This window comes from Triplophysa rosa, linkage group LG17, assembly GCF_024868665.1.
Source record: "Triplophysa rosa linkage group LG17, Trosa_1v2, whole genome shotgun sequence".
In the NCBI taxonomy this organism is placed as follows: domain Eukaryota; kingdom Metazoa; phylum Chordata; class Actinopteri; order Cypriniformes; family Nemacheilidae; genus Triplophysa; species Triplophysa rosa.
Genome location: NC_079906.1, coordinates 20,826,237 through 20,849,810, shown reverse-complemented (window position 1 = coordinate 20,849,810; position 23,574 = coordinate 20,826,237). Strand labels below are relative to the sequence as shown.

The 23,574-nt window shown below is 40.2% G+C and overlaps 2 protein-coding genes across 7 annotated transcripts in view; both read left to right on the top strand.

Moving 5' to 3' along the window:
• fgd1 (FYVE, RhoGEF and PH domain containing 1) overlaps nucleotides 1-9,867 on the top strand; it is a 43,030-nt gene extending 33,163 nt beyond the window's left edge. For all 4 annotated transcript variants that reach the window (XM_057355842.1, XM_057355841.1, XM_057355844.1 and 1 more), the window contains exons 7-17: nucleotides 72-210; nucleotides 422-480; nucleotides 2,413-2,559; nucleotides 2,930-3,022; nucleotides 3,106-3,185; nucleotides 3,392-3,422; nucleotides 3,516-3,617; nucleotides 3,712-3,840; nucleotides 3,932-4,090; nucleotides 4,571-4,717; nucleotides 5,729-9,867. In XM_057355842.1, coding sequence (XP_057211825.1) covers nucleotides 72-210; nucleotides 422-480; nucleotides 2,413-2,559; nucleotides 2,930-3,022; nucleotides 3,106-3,185; nucleotides 3,392-3,422; nucleotides 3,516-3,617; nucleotides 3,712-3,840; nucleotides 3,932-4,090; nucleotides 4,571-4,717; nucleotides 5,729-5,998 — 1,356 coding nt within the window. In that variant the 3' untranslated portion in view covers nucleotides 5,999-9,867. The remainder of the gene's footprint in view (nucleotides 1-71; nucleotides 211-421; nucleotides 481-2,412; nucleotides 2,560-2,929; nucleotides 3,023-3,105; nucleotides 3,186-3,391; nucleotides 3,423-3,515; nucleotides 3,618-3,711; nucleotides 3,841-3,931; nucleotides 4,091-4,570; nucleotides 4,718-5,728) is intronic.
• A 294-nt stretch (nucleotides 9,868-10,161) lies between these two features.
• tfe3a (transcription factor binding to IGHM enhancer 3a) lies at nucleotides 10,162-23,574 on the top strand. 3 transcript variants are annotated; one of them, XM_057355845.1, is made up of 11 exons: nucleotides 10,162-10,727; nucleotides 13,200-13,313; nucleotides 14,893-15,112; nucleotides 15,269-15,493; nucleotides 17,112-17,201; nucleotides 18,590-18,707; nucleotides 19,015-19,050; nucleotides 19,137-19,193; nucleotides 19,352-19,427; nucleotides 19,834-19,981; nucleotides 20,592-23,574. In XM_057355845.1, the coding sequence occupies exons 1-11, from the start codon at nucleotides 10,600-10,602 to the stop codon at nucleotides 21,036-21,038; spliced, it is 1,659 nt and encodes a 552-aa protein (XP_057211828.1). In that variant the 5' UTR covers nucleotides 10,162-10,599; the 3' UTR covers nucleotides 21,039-23,574. The 3 variants fall into 3 exon arrangements, with proteins under 3 accessions (XP_057211828.1, XP_057211829.1, XP_057211830.1); XM_057355847.1 differs by lacking the exon at nucleotides 10,162-10,727 and adding an exon at nucleotides 12,465-12,712; XM_057355846.1 differs by lacking the exon at nucleotides 19,015-19,050.

Sequence of the window (23,574 nt, the reverse complement as noted above, 5' to 3'; positions counted from 1 at the left end):
AATGCAAATGCACAGTGTTTTTGCCAGGTAATGTTTTTTTCTCATCTTCTGATTTTGGATATGTGTTGCAGAAAGAAGAGATGTGTGGGAATCTCACCCTACAGCACCACATGTTGGAGCCGGTGCAGAGGATTCCTCGCTACGAGCTCCTGCTCAAAGACTATCTGCACCGTCTGCCAGAGGACGCGGACGACTTCAAAGACGCTCAGAGTAAGTTCAGCGCACTGGAACGCTGAAATGGCCCTTATCGACCATGGCGGCCCACTTTCCCATTTCATTTCAACTATTCATGCGTGCGCATGGAAGTATTTCGGTGAAAAGTTTCAATAAAGGTTAACGGGCCAAGATAAAAGGCTGAGGAAAATTGGGTCTTGTAAATATCAAGAGCTGTCTGGATTGAACTTTGCTTTGTCCTTCGCAGAATCTCTGGAGCTGATCGCCACAGCAGCGGAGCATTCCAACGCAGCCATCAGGAAGATGGTGAGTGGAGTTGAAAATGAACCGGCCCAAAGCAACACCTCACACCCTGCGGGGCGAAAACCAACACTGCCACATAGCATCACTTTATAATTAAACGTGGCTTGCCTCTTTAATGTGCAGTGTGTCTTTCATTTGAAGCTGATATTAGCCTGTGTTTTTATGCTTTACATTTGGAGACGCTCGCTCCTGCCAAGAGAAACTGAATCTAACAGGCCATGTCATATTTTAAGGAACAGTTCACCCAAAAACGAAAATTCTGACTTCATTTACTCGCCCTCAAGTTGTTCCAAATCTGTATTAATGTCTTTGTTCTGATGAACACAGAGAAAGATATTTGGAAGAATGCTTGTAACCAGACAGTTCTAGGCCACCATTGACTACCACAGCAGGAAAACTTGCTTTATACAGTACATTTCTTTGTTCTGTTAAACACAAAAGAAGATATTTTGAAGAATGTAGGACAGCAAACAGTTCTGGGGCACTTTTGACTACCATTGTTTTTTTTCCTACTATGGTAGTCAATGGGGTCCAAGAACTGTTCTTCCAAATATCTTCTTTTGTGTTTATCAGAACTAGGGTTGGGCCGATAGACGATGACATCGTCCATTGCCGATGGCTGACAGCCATCACGATACTGGGCCGGCATCGTGATTCCCCTGCATGACGCATTTTTCGTCATCAGGAGGGTCCGCGCATTCCATACGCGTAAAGCACATTCCCAAGCCAAATGTTGACAGCCGACTGAGCCGAGTCCACACACTATGACATTCTGCACATGTGTCGAGCTCGTCCATTCACGTTTGAGTATGATTTGGAAGCTGCGCAACACGTGTGCGTGCGAGACGGAGACGGACATAGAAAGTGAACGCAAACAGTGAATTGTAGTAATGCGCTCACGTTGTGTGTGTGTAAACCTGTAAATGACGACATGAACTGATGGCAGCGGGAAACATCAGTGACGCGTGACCCGTTCTGTTGACTAATCACACACACAGCCTACGGTTGGGCTCAAGATCTACTCGTCTTTCCACATGAAATAACAACTGGCAGAAATTCCAAATTTGCAGGACGTACATGCGTACTTGTAAAAATGCTCACGCTGTCTTGAAAATTGCCGCAAAATGCGATTTGGTCGCAGTCTGGAGCCCTGATATACAGTAATTGTTTTTAATGTTTTGGCAGATGGCCATCTAGCAAACTGATATAACCCCCGCCTCGCCCCAATGTCATCGTCCATCTCGATGTTTCACTGTAGGCATCATCCGATGCAAATTTGTTAGACGTCTCCCAACCCTAATCAGAAGAAAGAAATGTATACAGATTTGGAACAACTCGAGGGCGAGTAAATGAAGACATTTTCATTTTTGGGTGAACTGTCCCTTTAAAGGAATAGTTCACCCAAATATGACAATTCTTTTATCATTTAGTCATCCGTGCGCCATCCCAGATGTATATGACCCCCTTTATTCATTACTTAACACAAATGAATCATTTTATATTAAAAATCCATCATGTATCATCCATCAAATATAGGTGCTTAAAAGGTTCTTAACAGCGATGCCATAGAAGAACCATTTTGGTTCCACAGAGAACCATTCAGCCAAAGGTTCTTTGAAGAACCATCTTTCTTACTTGTTTATCATCTGAAGAACCTTTTTCGCCACAAAGAACCCTTTTGTGAAACGGAAAGGTTCTTCAGATGTTTAAGGTTCTTTTTGGAACCAAAAGGTTCTTCTATGGCTTCGGAGAACCTTTTGAACACCTTTTTTTTAAGAATGTGGTGAAGCTGTAAAAGCACATGCATCGGCCATTAAAGTTATCCAGAAGACTCCAATGGGTTAATAAATGTCTTCTTCTGGAGAAATGATGTATGGTTATACAGTATAATCAAGAAATGGCTACACAAGTGTTTGTGCGTGTTTGGTTGCTCAGGAACGCATGAGAAAGCTGTTGAAGGTGTACGAGCTGCTCGGTGGAGAGGAGGACATTGTTAACCCAACTAATGAGCTCATAAAAGAGGGACACATCCTGAAATTGTCGGCCAAGAACGGGACTTCACAGGACAGATACCTCATTTTGGTGAGTGACGATACCACAAGTGCTAAATAAGTGGTCTAGCAACAGCGTACAACACCCTAGAAAATCACACGGCAATCCTGAACCATACAAACCACCCAGAAACACCTTGGTACGTATAGATATTTAAACATAGATGTGTGCCATACTGGAACCATCTTAGAAAACTAGTTTCTAGTGATTTTACTGTTAGTGACATCAGAAACTCAAATGTTGACTGTTTTTACGATGACGGGCACGTCAACATGTCTGGGGCTGTTGAATGTGGCATCTAGGTGTACATATCTATGAAATCTTCTTTGTAAGAAAATCAGTAAAAATCAAGTTGTCTAAAAAGCAGGCATGTTTATCGCACGTGATTTTCTCTGTGAAGTTTAATGACAGGTTGTTGTACTGCGTCCCCAAACTGAGGCTGATAGGACAGAAGTTTGGGGTCCGAGCGAGGATCGACGTAGACGGAATGGAGGTCCGTCATTTCTTTGTCTCTCGCATTTAAAATAAATCTGCTTTTATCAGATCGCTTACTGACTCGCTCGCATTCTTTCCCAGCTGAAGGAAACCAGCAGTATGAATGTACCTCGGACGTTTCTCGTGTCCGGAAAACAGCGTTCGCTGGAGCTGCAGGCGAGGTGAGTTTCAACACGTGGGAATGTGCCTCATCCGCTTGAAAACGAAATCTGAGCTTGAGAAGCGAGCACAGAAATTTTGATTTATGTTTTCGAAGCTCTTGGGCATTCGGAGAAAACACCCAAGGAAAGCAAATCATCTGTCGAATGAGAATGAGAAAAGTATGTGTGGCTTTTGATTTGTTTTTTATGCGTGTTATTTTTACCAGGACGGAGGAAGAAAAGAGAGATTGGATTCAGGTACGCTTTTCGTTTTCTTGCACGTCACGCCACAGATTCTCGTGTGTCTCAAACACATCTCGCATTGTTGTCACGTCTCATTCTTTCTCACAGGCAATCCAAGCCACTATACAGAGACACGAGCAGACGCTGGAGACCTTCCGGATGCTCAACTGCTCATTTCGTGAGGAGGATTTCACGCCCCCCCACTCTCCGGTTGGTCTTGGATAAAACGGATAAAATACAAATGATGTCACGGGTCCAAGTGTTTCTGAGGTGACTCTAATATCTTCTTTTTCCGCACCGTCAGAATTGCACAGAGCTCGGAAAGCGAGCGCCCACTCCCATCCGGGAGAAAGAGGTCACGCTGTGCATGAAGTGTCAGGAGCCGTTCAACTCCATCACCAAAAGACGACATCACTGCAAAGCCTGCGGCCACGTACGTCACATGACATCCCAAACGCATTAATACTGACAACAATTAAACGAGCCTTACTGATGCTGAGGCCGTGGCGTGATGTTTATTTCAGGTGGTGTGTGGAAAGTGTTCGGAGTTTCGTGCCCGTCTTTTGTACGACAACAACCGAGCCAACCGCGTGTGTATAGACTGCTACACTACACTCGTGGGCGTCCCGCCCTCTCCAGCCACTTTAACCAACAGCGCGCATAGGCGGCGCTCCATTCTGGAGGTAAAGTGGCGAAGCACACGTCAGAGGTTTAACAACATATAGTTAAATAGAAGGACATGTGGACACGTGATATTGTGATAACGTAAACGATGCTTTTTTGTTATATAAGTTCTTCCATTAAAAAAGGTTTATTGCTTAACGTGTAACATTGTCTGAATTGTAAGGTTTTTTTTTTTAAAGATTTTTCAACAATAGAGAACTTAAGAGCTTGAATAGTTGATGTAAGCACTTTAGCAACAATGCAAGCATAACCCTCCAACCCAGTGCTTTACTGTAAACACATTATTCATTCTTTATTTACAAACTGAGGGGGTTGTAATTGTCTATGGTAAGCCACACATTCTGCCCATACATTATAAATAACCCGGGCTATTCCTTTAACATGCACTTTTATCACAGAGAAGAGGATGAATGATGCTTGTAGTTAGGATGTAAGATGGAATTGTTGTGAAGTGTGATCTGTGTTTTCCCGTCGTACAGAAACAGGCGTCGGTGGCCGCTGAGAACAGTGTGCTGTGTAGTTTTCTGCATCATATGGAGAAGGGAAGTGGCCGTGGATGGCAGAAGGCTTGGTTTGTCATTCCGGAGAACGAACCACTGGTGCTGTATATCTATGGTGCTCCACAGGTATGATGAACAAACGGATGCATTAAATAAAACACATCTTTATCATACCATAACATAAGTCACTTTAGAGATACAAAATATAAATGTGTACTTACAAATTTTCTCCCAAATTCACTTTTAAACAATACAACACTAATTTTAACGTATGAAAAGTTGAAAATATATATATATATGTTTTTTAATCACAGTTTTCATGTATCTTTCACATTGCTGTTGGATGACTTTGTCACTCCTGGGGTTTGATTTTCTGATTGAATGAAAATTTGGTCGCTTAATTTTTTCCGCAGCTGATTTTTGGTTGAACCAAGCACAAAATCTGAGGTGATCCTTTCGATACTCACAAGCAAGTAAACTACGTGTGATCACATCACCCAAGATCAAAACCAAACTTTAGGAATGTGAAAGACTGAGACGCATGAAAGTTTATTTCATCGTGTATTTAATATACAGTACATGTAAAAACATTAGTGTTGTGTTGTTTAAACAAGAATACTTGGAATTTGGGAGAAATATTGTCACTAATTCACAGAATAAAACAACAATAAGATTTATTTTGTAAACACACACCTATCAATGGTAAATTCAGAAAAACGGAAATGCAATTATCTCTTAAAGTGACAGTTCGCCCAGAAATGAAATTCCTGTCATCATTTACTCACCGTTTGTCGTTTCAAACCTGTATGAGTTTCTTTCTTCCACAGAACACAAAAGAAGATATTTTGAAGAATGTTGTTAACCGAACAGCGACGGCACCCATTCACTTGGATTGGTTTTGTGTCCATACAATAGAAGTGAATGGGTGCCAGTGCCGTTTAATCATCAACATTCTTCAAAATATCTTCTTTTGTGTTCTGCAGAAGAAAGAAAGTCATACAGGTTTGAAACGACAAACGGTGAGTAAATGATGACAGAAATTTCAACTGTCACTTTAATTTTGTCTGTAAATAGTGTGCAGCCATCAGACATGTACCAGTATTTATTTAGTCCTTTTGCGTTCGTCTGTATGATCAGGATGTTAAAGCCCAACGCAGCATCCCCCTCATCGGGTTTGAGGTGTCTCCTCCCGAGTCAGGTGACCGTCTGGAACGCCGCTACGCCTTCAAAATGAGCCAGAGTCATTTGACCGTTTACTTCAGCGCTGACAGCGAGGAGCTGCAGCGACGCTGGATGGAGGTCTTGTCGAGGGCCGGCAGGGGCGAGGAGCTGCAGTCCAACGGTCCGATTTGCGAAGCCCTCGAGGAGGAAGTGGAGGAGCCAGCGCTCGCGGGAGAAAGCACATGATTGGCTGAAAACGATGACATCATTTTGCACACACAAAAACTACAAATGTGACCAGGATATGATAGACAAAAACACACACACAAACACACAGACCTTCTCTCTAACACACACCTGTATTAATTGTCAGTTGCATGAAATATCTACAGTATGTTTCTCCGTGTATTGCTCATCTCGTGTGAGTGACCAGTGTTTGCAACAATCAAGCGTGCACACTTTAGAGACGACATATTAAAGGACATGTGATAATACGCATCAATGTGCATCAGCCACTAGCGGTCTCTATGTTAAACCAACTGTTTCTGCCGAATCTTAAGGTGCTGTGAAGTGGTTTCTTCTAACTCTGTACGGATCGCTGCAAGCCTGCAGTCTTTTTTTAGCGATGCAAGAGGGTCCTGTGTTAATGTCTGTGGTGAGATGACCACCGCGTGAATGTTCGGTGTGGTTTCATGAAAGGTTTAGATACTAAGGCCCGGTTTCACAGACAGGGCTTAGCTTAAGCCAGGACTAACCCTTAGTTAAATTTTGATAGCTTTTTTAAAAATGTTTACGTAAAAAACATTACTGGTGTGCATCTAGAGACAAAACAATGGCAATGACATATTTTAAGATATTTCAGGGCAAGTTATTTTCTTTCTAAAACGGCTTAAACTTGAGCCTTAAACCTTGTCTGTGAAACCGGGCATAAGAGTCTTTAAGAAGGTTTAGACACAGATTCTACGGTTTAATACCCCAAAAGCAGTTTAAAGAGCGACTGACACAGATTGGAAATGTATTTTAAATGTAAGCAAACCAATATTTGTGGCAATAATCCGCTCGGAAAGAGGATCAAATACTGGATTTTTGTTACAGCGAGCGGTGATTTGTCAAAGGGTTGGCCACCATGCAAGCCTGCTTTTTTCTCAGAAAGTGTACACGTGGTCATCAGAAACCGAGCTGCTGGAAAACGGCAGAAGTATTTTATTATAACACAAATATCTGGTCTTTATTCTGCCCCCATGTGGACGTTCAGCCGTGCACAGACCCTTCTGTTTAAACTAATGGGAAAAATTCTTCTGAGAAGTGAGATGTGTGTAATGGGAATGTTATCGACGGGATGAACGAGAGATTCTGACTTGTCCGAGTGCGCGACGGTTTTATGAATGACGTGGTGTTTGGAGTATTTAATAAGACTGCAGATACTATATGAAGATGTGTATGAATCGGGCTTGTTTTTTATCATTGTGAATTCAATGATATCCCTGCCTTACTTTGATGGTTTTTGATAAATATAGATTATATATCTAGATATATAACTAAGACGTGGGAAAGGTTTTCATGAGGCTATCAAACGGTTTCAACAGTGTTGTATTTGTGTATGAAAAGTGCAAAGGTTAAAGGACAATTTCCGTTGTAAATATAACTTATTTCTCTGAGCCCAGTTTTGTGGGTTGGGTATTGTCAATGAGCTCAGTGTTTGATCTTTGTTACGTGCCGTTTTAAATGGACTCACGAGCGTTGTGGTAAAGAAAAGCTTAGGATCCGTTCTCTTTTGTACCGCTTAGTTGAGAAGTTGATATTAGGTGTTTTGGAAAGAGGTTGGTTTTTCCTCTTTTGAATCAAGTTTCCGACATGCATTTGCCAATGTGAACACCTAAAGGCTGGTTCAGAACCACTTTAACTCTTTTTGTGTTTGATATTGCTTTAATCTCGCTGTTTGTGGTCAAAGACATCACTTGGTTAAAAGTCAAGAGGGAAATGGTCCATGTTTTTCCAAGTTCACCAGCCTGTCTGTTGTTTCCGAAGAGCCGATGGCTTTTAGGATGGGCTGCGAATGACTACATGTTTACGATTTGTACTGGTCATTCCCATGTCCTCAGCTGAGCCTGCCTGTCTCTTTACACATTTTCATCGTCCTGCTTTTAACTGTTTTGCTCTTGATATCCTGCCTTATGATATGTGTGACCCTGCGTTTATCTGTTACTATTCACAACTGCTTTTTGCCAAAGTATACAGCAGAATATGTGTATTAGAAATTGAAAGGTCGTTTTCTGTGTGCGTTTTGTTTGCGACCATCACAGTTTTATTCTGTTTGTACGTTTTTTTGCTACCTGTATTTATGATCTTTTTTTACTCCTTAAGGTGTTTGTAGTGAGGCTTGTGAAACTTTGTGAGGCGTCATCTACAACTGACACCTCACACAAAGTTAAACATGACAAAAATTCAAGTAAATGCACCATACAAAATTTTTTGGGGGGAGATTACGGCCCGGTTTCACAGAGACGGCTTAGTTTAAACCAGGACTATGCCTTCGTTGAATTAAGATATTTATGTCGCTTTTATCAAAATGCTTTAGAAGAACACACTACTGGTGTGCGTCTCGAGACAAAACAATGGCACTGATATATTTGAAGATATTTCTGGGCAAGTTATATTCAGTTAAGACAGGTCACACATTCATTTTAGTCTGGGACTAGCCTTAAACCTTTTCTGTGAAACCGGGCCTATAATTTATTGTTTCTGTATTCTGTAGTCCCACGATAATCGGATGTTAATTCAGAATTTGATTTAACAAAAGCCTCTTCAAAAATTCTCTTTACTTAGTTGTGTTTTAAGGGTAGATAATTCCCTGAAATTCATCGATTTACTCAAAGGTTAATGTACGATTACAGTTAACTACATGTCCCCCCAAAAGTAAGACACTGCAAGTAATTTTAGTAAGACTACATTACCAAATGTGCTTTTTAAGCACTTGTCGGAACAATTGTGTAAGCATCTTTGATCTGACATTAAGCTAAGACAAAGAGCTGCTTTCTCGATTTTCCATCAAGGGATTCGCTTTGTGTTTATAAATAACACAATGACATGATGGGATCAGGAATTCAGTTTTCCTGCATATTGCTCTACCTAAATAAACAGGCTTTATAGGTAATCAGAGCTTCTAAGCAGTGCGGGATTTAATGTGGTGTAATAATGCTACTGTTTCAAGGACTATTCACATGGCAGTCTGGTCAAATTTGAGCAAGAAATGTTTGGGAGCAATGTTCATTTGGAAGAGACCATTTCATCTGTATGGTGCAGAGCAGATGAATGTTATGTTGTGTATATATTGTATATCCTTTCTCAAATCGACATACCAAAAGATTGAATGAATAGCACAGTCTGTTGATGTTTCAAGACCTGGGCTTTTGACTTGAGTATTATAATTCTTATTCAATTTCATGTCCTGATCTTATTGCACCAGATTCGATTCTACCATGAGTACGAGTACTTACAAACTTTTAAACCTGTTTATTGTCATCAGGCTTCTGTATCTCTTTTATATGGATGTGTAACAGACACTAAAGAGAAATATGTGCTAATTCTGAGAGAATGGGCAGACCTTTGGTTTGCTCATAGATGTTAATGATTACCTGCATTTATCCCTCCCCTTAGTGACATCATCACATCATGACAAACAAGAGGTGTACTGGGATAAAATCCTCTGATCTTTTTTTTTTTTTTGCTGATGCATGTCTGCAACAAATCAGCAGAACGGAATATGTAAAACATTGCCAGATAGCCCAAGTAGAACTTTTCACGGACAGCCGAGACCTTGTTATTTAAGCCTCCCTCCAACGACCAACAAATGACTCCATTATGAGCGTTGATATGTATGTTTTGCCAAGCTTATTAGCCAAACCATCACACTATATGGCACAATTATACATGCTATTGTTTTTCCTCATGAAACTTGTTTTATTGTACACATAATGGGTATTACTGTTATTTCAAGTACTATTATTATTATTGTTAATTAAATTAGTGGCAGGCCACTGGGTACCATTGTATGTTAATATCCCAATGAAATCTGTGCAAGAACATGAAAATGTTTATGAAATAAAGTAATAAAAGAACAACTGAGTGTCAACATCAGTTCTTTAAATAATGAAAAGCACACTGTTATGAATAGCCTTTATTGAATAATTTATAGTAAAATATCAAATTTGTCACTAAAATATAATATAATCTACATTATTCTAATTTTAGTATCATTTTCCTTATCTAAAGAATGACGAAATACCTTGCAACGTTACATGAAAGGCTGACCAACGTTTGATGTAAACAAGTATTGTATCGGTCGCTCATTGGCAGATAGCAACGAAGTCCCGCCTCCACCGCACGGCTATTGGACCGCTCCATGTCAGTCAACCCTCGGCTGATCGTTGCGCGTCATGCAGGGGTTTCCCGTCAGATTGACTTGTTTAAGAGTGCAGTGCGCGGAGATCAGAAAGCAACACATCTGTGTTCGCAGCAGACACTGAGGACTTTGAACTTGTAAAACGCATTTATTTTTCACAAGGCTTTAGTCTTGATAGATAAAGCAAGCTTTGAAACGGGAATTTAAAGCATCGCTCGTGCTGTAAACAGCTAACTTAGCTAGCTTGCGTAACGTTGCCGCTACCGAAAACAATAAACGTTAGCTAGTTAACTTTACCTCAGATTATTCATTTTGCCATTTCGTTTTTACTCTGCGTCAGGATTTACCTCTGCCTTAGATACATCTGTCGTACCAGAAAAGCAGTTCATTCGCTTATTCTATTTTTGTTGCTTTTAACAAAAAATAACTTTGCCCCATTAAAGAGATGTCCACCCTGCCCACCAGCAGACCTGAGAAGGGCAGACCGGAAGTGGCCTCTCCCCCCAAGAGCATCAGTCCTCAGACAGTCTACGTCATACTGGACACATCGGCTGAATCTGTCAATCTGATCAGGTACGAGCACGAGAATCACAGTATGTAAACAGACATTTAGTTGTAATACATTTAGTCTTTTCTTCTTGATGCATGTGGAATATGTTTTGTTATACAATGGGATGTGGCATTGTACATGCAGTTTTCTGACAATAAAGCATTAAAAGAAACGTTGTAATACATCGATTAAACAACCTAATGATGCACACTCAATTAAGTCCACTTAGGATCCTAGGGCTGTTGTGTTGTGATGCAGGATTGACAAATAGAGTTTGCATGCATGTATTGACATCTCTTGGAAGATATAACGTTACTCAACTCTGGAGATGCTTTACAAACAGTTCATTAAACCTAAATACTTAGTGTTGCATGCCATCAACATCTTTCATGCTGATTGTTGAATGAATCAGATTTACACAACAGTGGTGTATTCTATATGATTTTTCAGGATGCTGTGTAGTTTTGCTGTTGATCTGCAGAACAGATTTACAGTTACGGTAGTTAAAACAGTGAGAACCAATGAGGTTACAAAAACCTGTTATATTATTCATAATATTTTATATTATAATATTCCGACACCACACCCTCAAACATTTGTTTTTGCTTTGTTTAGGAAAAAAGTTTTGTAAAAACTTTTATGAGGCTTGAAGAAGTTTTCAGAATATAACCCTCCCCCATTAAAAGTCCTGTGGAATGCCTGACCCTGTTACTTTGACCCACAAGGGCCTTTGAAACCGGCAGAATTTGTTTGGCAGATTCTGTCCTGATCCTCACATTTCATGGGATATGACTCAGCTAATCTACCCACACATTTTTCCTTTCCCTTTTTTCCGTATCCCTGTTTTCGCTCCACTTCCTATGCAGTTCTTGCTTACATGGACTGAATGCTTGCTGAGCACATGTTATTTTGCTCCTTTTGTACCCGAAAGGAATGTTTTTTATTTGCGATTCAGAAGGAAAAAGACATGACTGCTGCTTTTTCTCTCTATAGCCCAGTCATCATAAAAGTTTTTATGTTGTACATAATTTGTGTTGCAAAATACAAGTTCAAAGTTGAAGCTTACTTATTGTCACACAAACAGATTTTACACATTATGTTCATGACCATCAGACCACATTTAAACAGTAAAGACGAACAATACTCTAAATAAGCAAAGGTCTTCAAAAGTTTGTCTTCTTTCTTTGTTTAAGCAACAATAGTATAAATATGTTAAAATAAAACGAATTTCTGATAATATACAACAGATTTCATAACACTTTATAGTTCAATTTGTTTTATTCGTATTTACTAAATAAGAACAGATGCCTTGATCTGTTTGTGGGATTGGTGCAATGGCGCCCTCTGAAGGTCGTCGCTGATATTATAATTTTACATATTCCTATTTTTAGTAACGTTTGTCTTTGGGGAGATTGTTTTTGATGCGATTGTAAAGCACGTAATATTCCACTTTTAAAATTAGTAACGTAGACGGTACTCAACATTTTGCTTGAATTTTTATAATTGCAAATAAGCGATCCGCTGTCTGACAAGCTCTCACCACTGTCACCAGCCGTGTATGTAGAGGCATACTATCGTGAAGGTTTGGCTCATGAATATTAATGATGCTTCTCTTAAACGCCTCACTGATTGGCTGAAAGGTAAAAGAGCGGTTGATAGTCAGTTGGCTTTCTACGGCGAGGGCTTGGCTCATGAATATTAATTCGGTATGTGACTGGACTTTCCGGTCGACGCCTTCGTCGTAGTAGAATGTGTAATTTCACGGGAGGACAGTGGAGCTTTGCGTGTATGGAGAAGCACAAACATGGCCACCTAGTGTAACCAAAATACGGGCAAAAGCGGTGCTCGGTTTGGTCCCCACAGCGTTTAAATAACCGTGACAGCGTCGTGTCAGTGAAGGATTCCGATGCGGTTTACGTTAGTTTACAGACCGGATTAAAGGGAATGTGACAACGTTTGATCTGATTACATCACTTGGATTATTCCCTCTTTCCAGAGGAGGTTCTAGGTAAAAACACTTCATACTTCATTCCTTTGAGATCTTTCTGATTTCGCTTTTTTTCTAATAGAAGAGTTTGTCATCTGAATCATCTAGACTGGCAAGTTTGCACATTGATGCTCACTAGGTTTGGGTGACCAAAATGATGTCCAGTAGGTTTCATGCAAAACCATGTGTCCGTTGTTGTTTTTGCATGTGCATTTACATTAACATCAGTCTTGCTTGTTTAAAGTGTATGATAACATGCAAAACGTGTTGCTCTGTTGTATTGAATAGATGGATGAACATTGAAGCGATGTTTACGTGCGTGGTTTCTATTTCATATTTAATACCCAGTTATCCATGACTTTTTTCATTCCAGTGTGTCATTACCGGGATTCTACATCACACCCCTCCTGTTTCCATTGAAGAGCGCCGTAGCTCTGTATCAACATGTTTTTGAGAGACTGACAGTAAATGACAGCATTTAACATAATCATGTTGTTTTTCCTCCCAGCTTTGAACCTCTTCTTCCCGAGTCCGGAATCGTGGCGGATATTGAGGTGGACAGCGTATTCACCACTGATTCAGACTGTTTCTATGAGCTGAAGAGTCAGCCCATTACCCCGAGGTGGGTAACAAAAATCACCAGTCTCTCCACTGAATGATCTTACTATACATGCACATTCTCTTTACATATTTACCGTCAACTTCAGTTTAAGAGCGTGAATGCATTCCAGATTGTTATGAGAAAACCTTGTCTGTATTTCCTGCAGGCTTAAAATAATCACAGTTGCGAAGGAGCGTTTCATCACGTCTTGTTGCATACCTGTGACTTGTTTAGCTTTCTGTATTATCAGATGAAGTCCCGTGAGGGTGTTTCACTGGAAGTTACTGTAGTTCTGACTTCATTAAATCACTCAATTGATTGTTATTTTATATATATATATATAATTCTCAAGAGTTCGATATGTGATTTGTGTGCACAGTATGAGTGTGTTTGTGTTTAGTGAGATGAGGGCAGGTCAGTGCCTGCTGTGTTGAAGATGAGAGAGAACGTGTTGGGTTTCTGTCGACAGAATTTCCCAGCGTCTGTGTCCAGGGACTTCCCGGTGATTCAGCAGTAATGAGAATCATAGTTCCTTTCTTCCACCTCTCCTTTGAAAAAAAAATGGCATTGGTCTTTTGTGTGTAGTAAATTGGGTTTGATATATTTTGTGAAGTTCGTGGGTCAGGTTGATAGCATTACATCACTGAGTGTTTTTTTAAAGAGATAAAGCAATTTTAGACCTGTTACGAAGTTCGCACGCTCTTACTGACACGGTGATCTTTGTATTTGCTGGTTGTAAAGACGCTGTTAGAGACAAAGACAGCGTGGTCTTGTCTGCTTGTTTTCTCTTCGCTTGGGGACGGCCCAGAATGACTCGGCACAAAAACACAACTCACCGGGAAAGAAAAGCCAAGGTGTTTGGTTGGAAATACAAGAGCTGTAAGAAGAGATTTGTTTTATTTTTCAGTATTTCCCAGTGTTTTTATTGCGTCAGTGTTCATTGATAGCAGTAGGCTTTCTTGGACTGCAATGAATTTTAGTTTTACATTTATTAAATCAGTTTTATGTTTAATGGCTTGTGATGTAAAAGCATTTCATACTAAATATTAAATGGGGAAATTCATCAGGATTATATCATCAGAAGTTAGGCTGGTCGGTATTATTTTTCCTGACCTGTGTGATCTTAATTACATCACAAAAAATGAATGTATGTTATTGCGTTTTAATCATTAAAAAAGTATTTAATTTTTATTAGAATAAATTGTACAATACAACCAGGAACATTTATTTCTTTAATGTATTGTTGTAGCGCTTTGGGAGAAAGGCGCATTATAAATAAAATGTATTATTATTATTTATTTTAAAATGTATTTGATTCACTTTTGATTACAAAACAGCATTTTATTACTTGTCCGACTGTAAAAGAATTGCTTTTCAGCCCGCTGAGCTGTTTGACTTTTAACAAATGCATATTTCATGATCCAGTGAATTGGAAAATGATTTCCGTCGGCTCGTTTTCCAGGTTTCTGTTCTCACGCTGTCTCTCCTAAACGGATCTCTGTGGCGTGTTTCAGAAATAGCTTGCAGTAATATGACTACAGAATGGGGGTGTAGCTTGATACTCTAAGCTGATTTTGCTTCTCATCGTCTGCCCCTGTAGTGGCTCTTTGACCTCTGCTGACCCCGTGGCCCCCGTGATGACGTCACGCGTGTTGATGAGGCAGGAGCTGATGCGACAGCAGGCTCAGGACCAGGAGAGACGGGAGGCTCAGAAACAGGCCTCCAACGCTCAGCAGCGTTCTGCCGACGCCACGCCTGCCATCTCAGTTGCCTCCAACCTGCCCGCCACGCCTACCCAGGTGCCCGTGGAAGTCCTGAAGGTACGACCGCTTTACAAATGACGTAAATATGATCAAGACATAATGACTTATTAATAGTTGGTCTCTATGGGTGGCCGACTATGGTTGTGTTATATAAATAATGCATTCGAGTGTCCTTGTTTATGTTCCCTGAGCCTCTTGTTATCTTCATCCCAGGTTCAAACTCATTTAGAAAACCCAACAAAGTACCACATCCAGCAGGCTCAGAGACAGCAGGTGAAGCAGTACCTGTCTCACACCCTCGGCAATAAATTAGCCAATCAGACCCCGGTGACATCACCCTCGCCCCAGGCTGGCTCCGCCCCAGAGCTGGCGCCCGTTGCCAGCAGCACCCCCAGCAGCCCGCTGGCTGTGCTTAGCCTGGGATCAAACAAAGAAGAGGTAAGAACCGATCCCACATCAGATCGTACCTTGGGCAGTAAGACATTGCCATTGCACGTGTAAAAATACTCTTACTATTTAAGCCGTTTAACATTATAAGGCTAATGTGGTAATGTGCGTTTCCGATCTTTAAACTTCTTTCATGATCGTGTAAAGCAGTGGTTCTCAAACTTTTTCGTTGTAAGGCCCCCTTTGTGTTAAGTGCATCGCTTTGCGGCCCCCCCATATAAAGACGTATAATCTTAAACTTAGAATTTTAATTAAACCAAAAACATTCAGTTATACAATGCTGGAACCTCAATTCTTTTGGTTGGTGGTGTCATTTTTCTGATGTTTGATTGCATAAAATCTATGATAAATTTCTATATTTCATAAAATGGCACAAAATCTGTGGCCCCCCTGGATCCATCTTGGGGCCCCCCAGGGGGCCACGGCCCCCAGTTTGAGAACCACTAGTGTAAAGTTCCAAACCTGCTAACATTCACACATTACACAAAAGGACACCAGAGGGGCATAAACCAATTCATAAATGACTGTTTACATGGTGCAAACCACCACTCGCTGTAATTACGCTGCTTACACATAACCAAAACATACATTAACATCCATAGATATATGGAAGATTTAGGCAACTGTACTGAAGTATTATCATAAGAGCTTTAATTTGTGTTTATAAATGACTCCTTTCCTGTTTCATATTAATACTTGAAGTGGTACTTGTTACTGGTATCACAGTTGTAACACAATGAAGTGTTTTTGCGCCAAAAGATGACCCATTTACAGTATCATTGAGAGTGTGCTGTAATACTGTGACCTACTTTCACATTTTTACTTTCACAAATCTAAAAAAAAAAAAAAAAAATTCTAAATCACATGCAGTATTACAAGACTGGAATTGAGTAACTACAGTAGAGAAAGCTTTTAGACTTCTCGAACAAACAGCTGAATGTTACTTCAATAGTAAACCAGGTCTGAATATTATCTGTATTATATAATACAAGTTGAAATTGTAAGCAGTCAAAGTTTACCATTTGGTTGTCAAACAGAGCTGCAGTGGTTGCATAAGATTTGATTCTCAAACCTGTTTATTTTGCTAGCAACAGTTCAGTGCTTTACTGGAGAAACCAGTATTGATAGTCTTAATATTTTCAATTCTTAAGTCATTTAGAGCATGCGAGACAACTCATTAAGAGTTTCGCTCGCAGACACGTTCAGGTCCCTTTAAAGAATGCGCTCTGCGTTTGCTAAATATGCTAGGGTGCTTTGTCAAGACTGTGTTAAGTTGGCCAAACTTTCAGGAGCACTTTGCCTTTGGTACCACATTGTGCTTGTAAATATCACACTCCCATCTCAATGACCCCAGCACACTTTGCACGTTGGGTGGGTTTGGCTTTTAACAGACTCTCCTGTTAATGTACTGATGGAAGAAGAGCTTGAAGGGCCTAGGATGAAATACAAGCGGTCTAAGGTTCGAGACTCGTTTAAAAGCATTTTAAATAGGACGTCTGGTTTTATATCTCTGTTATTTAAATATCCGTCTGTCACATTACGTACAGTTGCAAGGAGTCTGACGTTATCTATATGCTCTGATAAGTTGTTTTTTTGCATAAATGCACAGATCGAGGACGTCATCGATGACATCATCAGCCTGGAGTCGAGTCTAAATGATGAATTTATGACGTTGATCGACTCGCAACTTCCCAACACGGTATGTAGCAAAGTCGAAAATGTGCTCCGGTTATTTTCTGTCGAAAAAATCATGAAATACGGGTAGTTATGTCACAGGTTTCTCAAGAGCTGATTAAGCAAGTGTGCATTGACATTTCACAACAAACATGTTTTTTTACAATTTGTCCAATTATGAATTTGTTCATGTTGTGACTTGTTATTGTTTATCATTGTATACCTTCAAAAGCAATTTATTTTCAGTTGGTGTTCAGGTAGGCGGTTGTTAAACCAGTTATGATTACAGGTCAGGTTAACTTCTCGGAAGGCTTATGGGATTGCGTATTGTCGGTGTAGTGTTTGCATTTGGAGCGTTTGGGTTGAATGTGTGCAGGAACCACTGGAATCCAGATCTGCTATGGAAACAAATATAACCTTCTGACACATGGCTCACAATGGGTGGGGATGGCACGCCGCGGAGGAGTGGCTTAGAGCTGGCCCACACAGAACACTAGTCATTCAATGTGTGTGTGTGCGCTGATAGATTTCTGTGGTAAGCGTTGTTGTACTCCAGGAGATATTTCCCCATTTCTGAACGTCCCTTTTTACGGAGAAGCGTGTAGAAAACGGAAGAAGTCTGCGGGTGTGTATGAGAACATGAGGATTCTGGTTTTGCTGCCAGAGAATGACAAGAAAAAAGGCAAGATTGAGGTAAATTTGATCTCTTGGCTTAACAGGCAGTGCTGTCGAAGTTTGGTAAAAGTGTGTTTTAGTTTTGCTTTAGTGCAGAAAGCTGACGGGATCTCGTGTGATATTGTGAAGGTTTTACATCATGTTAGTATGGTGTTTAAAATGTACTATGTGTGTGTTGACCATCTTTAAGGACTGCAGGTTCATAAGAGATTTGGTGAATTTTATAGATTTTTGTACAGATTTTTTTATGCTGTTGTTCTAGATCAATTCGATCTATTTTCTGCTAAACCTGCATATTTTAGATTTTAAGTATGTTTATGGATGTTTCTGTTACTGCTGTGCTAAGATCGTTGAATCATTTAAATGTGTGGCATCAAATTTACTCAATTTCACTCTAACTGGTTCAGTTCTGTTTCATAGATCACATTGTGGTTTTTTGTGGGAAATAATTGTGTGAATTGTGAAAGCCTCCAAATATCGTGATCATTTTCAAAAGCAAACACTCGTTCCCCATAAAGCAGTCTCTGACGCTTCTTTAGGCAAGTTTGTTTCACTTTCACATAAACGTGCACATGAGAACCGTTTGGTCATTTCTCAAGATGTTGCCCGTCAGATATGTACGTTACTTTGTGTTTGTGGTTATCCGCCCGATACACCATGCAACAATGGGGAGGGTCTCTTTCCAGATAATGCAGTGGGCGGGACCTGATTTAATGCGTTGTGATTGGTCTTCTGCAGCTGCCGGTCTCAGGAAACCTCCTGGATGTGTACAGCAGTACAGGGATGGCAGCACCGACCATCACCGTCAGTAACTCCTGCCCTGCAAACCTTCACAACGTCAAGCGAGAGCTGAGCGGTACGAAACCTTTTATCGCAGTCTTTCCATCTCATCTCATCTGCTTCCTCTTCCTCATTTCTCTCCAACCAGACCTTCACCGGCCAGTTGAGTCGGTCTGAATCAGCGAGTTATGTGCCACATTTCCCAGTTTCGCAGCAGTTCCCATTTCAGATGAACTCAAAATCGCTGCTAGAACAAATCATCCCTACCTGTGATTCACTGTCTTGTATATTTGTGCTTCTGCAGAACTTGTGACTAAGTGTTTCATCTAAATATTCATTCATTTTTGCTTCAATAAAAACTATTTTTAAAACTTGTTTTATAGATAATGATCAACGTTTTCCATCATCTCAGCATATAGGTAGTTTCTGCACAAATTGTTTATGGATTAATATTTTTAGTCAGACATGTATATGAATGTGTAAAGAAAACGTTGTTGTTTTGTAGATGCCGAAGCAAAAGCTTTTATAAAAGAGAGGCAGAAGAAAGACAACCACAACCTGAGTGAGTTTTTATATTGTCTGATGCTCATGAAATCTGTCTGACAATCACTGCTCAGACGTCTGTAGAATATAAGGAAATGAATTGCATTTCTGTTTATCTCAAACTTTAATCTGGGAATTTTTCATCCATTTAATAAGTGTGTTTGTGTGTTTGTGCAGTTGAGAGAAGGAGAAGATACAACATTAATGACCGCATTAAGGAACTCGGCGCTCTCATTCCAAAGTCGTCTGACCCGTCAGTATCAGGGTTTAATTCTCACTTCTCTCTTGTGTTGAACTGTTAGTCAATGCTGAAGGAGTTCATTTAGATCAGTTCACTTGCAGTGTGACCTAAAAGTCTGACATTAATACTGAAATTGCTTTCTATTCTTTAATAATGAAAAAAAAGATCATAATCAACTCGACAAGTAAAACATGCAATGCATTTCAGAATGTCTAAGTATTTGCATACAGTATATGCATTTGGCACATGCTTTTATCCTAAGTTTAAATACTTTTGTAAATCGCCATGGTTTTAGTATGACGTCAGTGACCTCAGAATTGGTTGATTGGCCGATATCTACTCTGTCACTAGATTCAGCACTTGGAATAATAAGCCAGTACTGTGCCGCAGTGCTCATTGTTTTGTGTTTTCTGGACAGTGAGATGCGCTGGAATAAGGGAACCGTCCTGAAGGCTTCGGTCGACTACATCCGTAAGCTGCAGAAGGAGCAGCAGAGAGCCAAAGAGATGGAGATGAGACAGAAGAAGCTGGAACACGCTAACCGTAGCCTGCTGCTGCGAATTCAGGTATGCTGCACGTCTCGCACGTACCTACTAACACCTGCAGGATTCCATACAAAACTCGACTCAAATGCCTGTCATGCACAAAGTTCTGCACATACTCGCACCTTTACTTTCTCTTTTATAAAATATTCAGTGTGACTCAACTAAATAGCACTGCCTCACCCTTGTGAACAGACTCCAACAGCAAACAATTTCCAGTTCATTTCCAGTTGAGTCAGTTTCCCAACATGCAACTTCAATGTTGAAATGTTGAAATGGTGGTGTCTGTATATTCAGAGTGAACCAGCTTTAAAAATGCTTTCAGCTGCTGATAAGAGTGTAGTCATCTTTAGTGAACACAGTTCAGCGTTATTTTAAACCAGATACACACAAAAAAGATGCTGTAATCTATGCAGACTGCCTTTTTTGGCTCATGCTCGTTTATGCATTTGGCAGATGCTTTAACCCAATAAGGCTTACTGTGCATTGGAGATGTGTACATTTTCCAGCGATTTTTACACTACTAGTGCCATGCACTTGTAGTTGAGCTACAGGACCGCTGCGTAAACTTGCATTCTTTGCGTGTGCTAAAGTTCCCGTCACATTTTAATGTTTGTCTCTATGGGATCTGCAGGAGCTGGATATGCAAGCCCGTCTCCATGGCATCTCTTCGTCTCAGAGCTCAGAGGCCTCCCTCACCCAGCAACAGGCTTTAACTCTGGACCCCAATCCCAGCAATGACCTCCTCTCCAAAACCCTGCTTTCTCTCAACGGGACGGGTCTTAACCAGATCACTCCCTCTTCATTCTTGTCTCCGCCTTCTTCAACCTCCTCGGTGGGCGGGGCAGTTACCAGCCCTCTGGACCTCGGGACACTCAGCTTTGGCGAGTTAGATGACCCCGGTTCCTCTGTGTTTAACTCTGCCCTCATGGCAGAAATGGGCTTGGGGGACATTCTGATGGATGACAGTGGCGCTCTATCGCCTGTAGGGGGCGCTGATCCCTTGCTTTCCTCAGTGTCCCCGGGAGCCTCCAAAACAAGCAGTCGTAGAAGCAGTTTCAGCATGGAAGAAGACTTGTGACAACCCTAAACCCAGACAGGAGTCATCTAAGGGGGATTTAAATAGCTAGAGCTGCTACGCAACCCGCCGTCTCCATTCCTGCTTGCGCACTCCATTGACGGCCAGTAGAGGGCAATGGTCATTTAATAATCATCGTACTGTAGACGTCTTGTAAACAGAACCGCATGTTGTGAACCATTTGATCCAGCAACAGAGGGGACAGAAATATACAGAGAGTTCTGGAGCGGACGTTGGATGTTCAGAGAATCATGTATTATCCAGACATCTGATGGATATGTATCAGAATATATGTACAAACAGTAGAGATCTAGTGCTGAATATCTGTTTTGTGTTTTTATTATGCAGTTGTATGAAAAGTAACAAGCACTATGGTAATTTTTTAGATAACACGGAAAGAAAATGCCTGAATGGCAAATATATGATGTGGGTTTTAGACGAGTTCTTTACCTGTGTAGGCCATCATCTTTGATTTGTTTTTACATTTAAATCTGAAACTAAAGTTTAGGATTTTGAAAAGTTATATCTATGGTCACAGATTCGTGAAAAATTTGACTGACTCTTGTTGTTACGATAATACAACGAGACGAAATGATTTAGAAAATAATGGAAATAGACATTTTCCTGTGGTCTCAGATCCAGTGGTCGTTGTTTTACTCGCTCATCACATATGAAAGGGACAGTTTAATTTTTAATGTGAGTTAATGTGAGAATGCGCGCTTCTTCGTCAGTGCATTTGCTCAGTGCGGCTGTAAACTTGTTCTTAAATGCTGTTCATGTCCTCAGGAAAACCAACAGAACATCCTGTTCACCTCTTCTTCCATTTCCTGCTGGGATGTTTTTAATATTCTATAGCTGACGTTGATAGGGGAGTGATAGCAGTTTCATGTCGAGACGGTTAAAGCTTAAAAAGTGTTTTATTTACAAGGCCACATCACTAAGTGCAACCCCTTAAATAAATACTTTCTTGAATATGTAGAAAAGCTTGAAGCCCAAATGTATGCTAGAATAATGTGCTGACATCTAAGCCGTCATTTCTCTGCACGGCACAAATGAAGAGTTTTTTGTTCATGCTGCACTGGCTAATATGGTAGACATGCTTGAGGATTTGAGACCCAAAACATTTAGATCACTTGTTATGTACTGAATTGTCTATGCAAGTACTTCCCTTATGAAGTACAAAATGTTCATGTAAACAGACAAAACGTCACATTTAAAGAGAAGAACCTCTAATCTCTACCAGACAGAAACAAATCATTTTATTGAATCGTCAAACCATCATCATGCGTTTAAATGTATTATGGCAATCCAATACATGTCATAAATATTTCAACATGATCCAATTTATTACTCTGCATACTGTTCTGTATTGTTCGAACAGCTTTTTAATGTTTATTAGGTTGTTTTCACACATTCTCGTAAACATTAATGATCACATTCTGTTGAGCTCTTCCTTTTAATGGTCTTGGTTTTGGCCAATACGTTTGTATAACATTGTTACAAACACATTTTGTTTATATGGCAGAACAATGAGAGTTTATATATGAAACAGACAAACAAAAAATGCTCTTTGTGTGCTTTCTGTGTACATTATCAATAGCATCAAGGGAAACATCACCTTACCATGTATGTTATGCCCTGGTAAATAATGTATATAATATATATTGAATATATTACATGCTTGTGTGGCACAAAAACTAACATTTGTGTAGATTTTTTTTAAGATTAGTCTCAACCACGTATAGCGCTCCTTCCACAGATCAACCGAAAAAACTTGTTTAATGTCACACAAAATACATTAGAATGTGCCTGCTGGCAAAGTGATTTTCTAGGAAACAACATTTAGAAGAATCTTTTTAGGAGATGACAGAACAGAAGCCATCGAATAAATACATTCTCGTGACATCTATGTAATGTCAATCTCTCATGCTTGCACGCGTTTGATTTATGTGTTGTGTTAAAGCTTTAGGGTTGTTTTGACACTATTGTCTTCGTACTCCACACATGTGTTCATAGAGACTACAGCCGTCATGTTCTGCACTAAAAATGCTCCGAGCTGCCTGAATCACATGGAGTCTCGGTGTTCTCTTAGATATTTCCTACTAACTGACTGAGGAGTTTTGTCACCAGTTGTGCTCTGTTTGACATTTTGAACGCTCTCGTGTGTTTTTTCAGGTTGTTGTGCAGTTTCTGCCTGTTAAAACGTCCCCAACCCATCAGTTATGTGGTCCGTGCTGTATCAAAGCATTATCTATATAATGATCAACGCTTTCGCAATACACTGTATATCTGCAACTGAGTAGAGCAGAATTAGGTCATGTTTACAATCATCTCATGAATATTTTCTTGTTTTTTTTCCTGTAGAAGTCCAGACTTAAGCAAAGGGAACATGTGTGTCTGTTCTGTATTTCAGTATTTCTACACTGTTTGTGGATGTTTATGCCTGTGTTTTTTTTACCCCGAGCAACAGTTACACAGATTACCATCTTGTCTATACTCTAAGTATAAATAAAGTTGTAAAGCTGATTTTGTAAGAGTT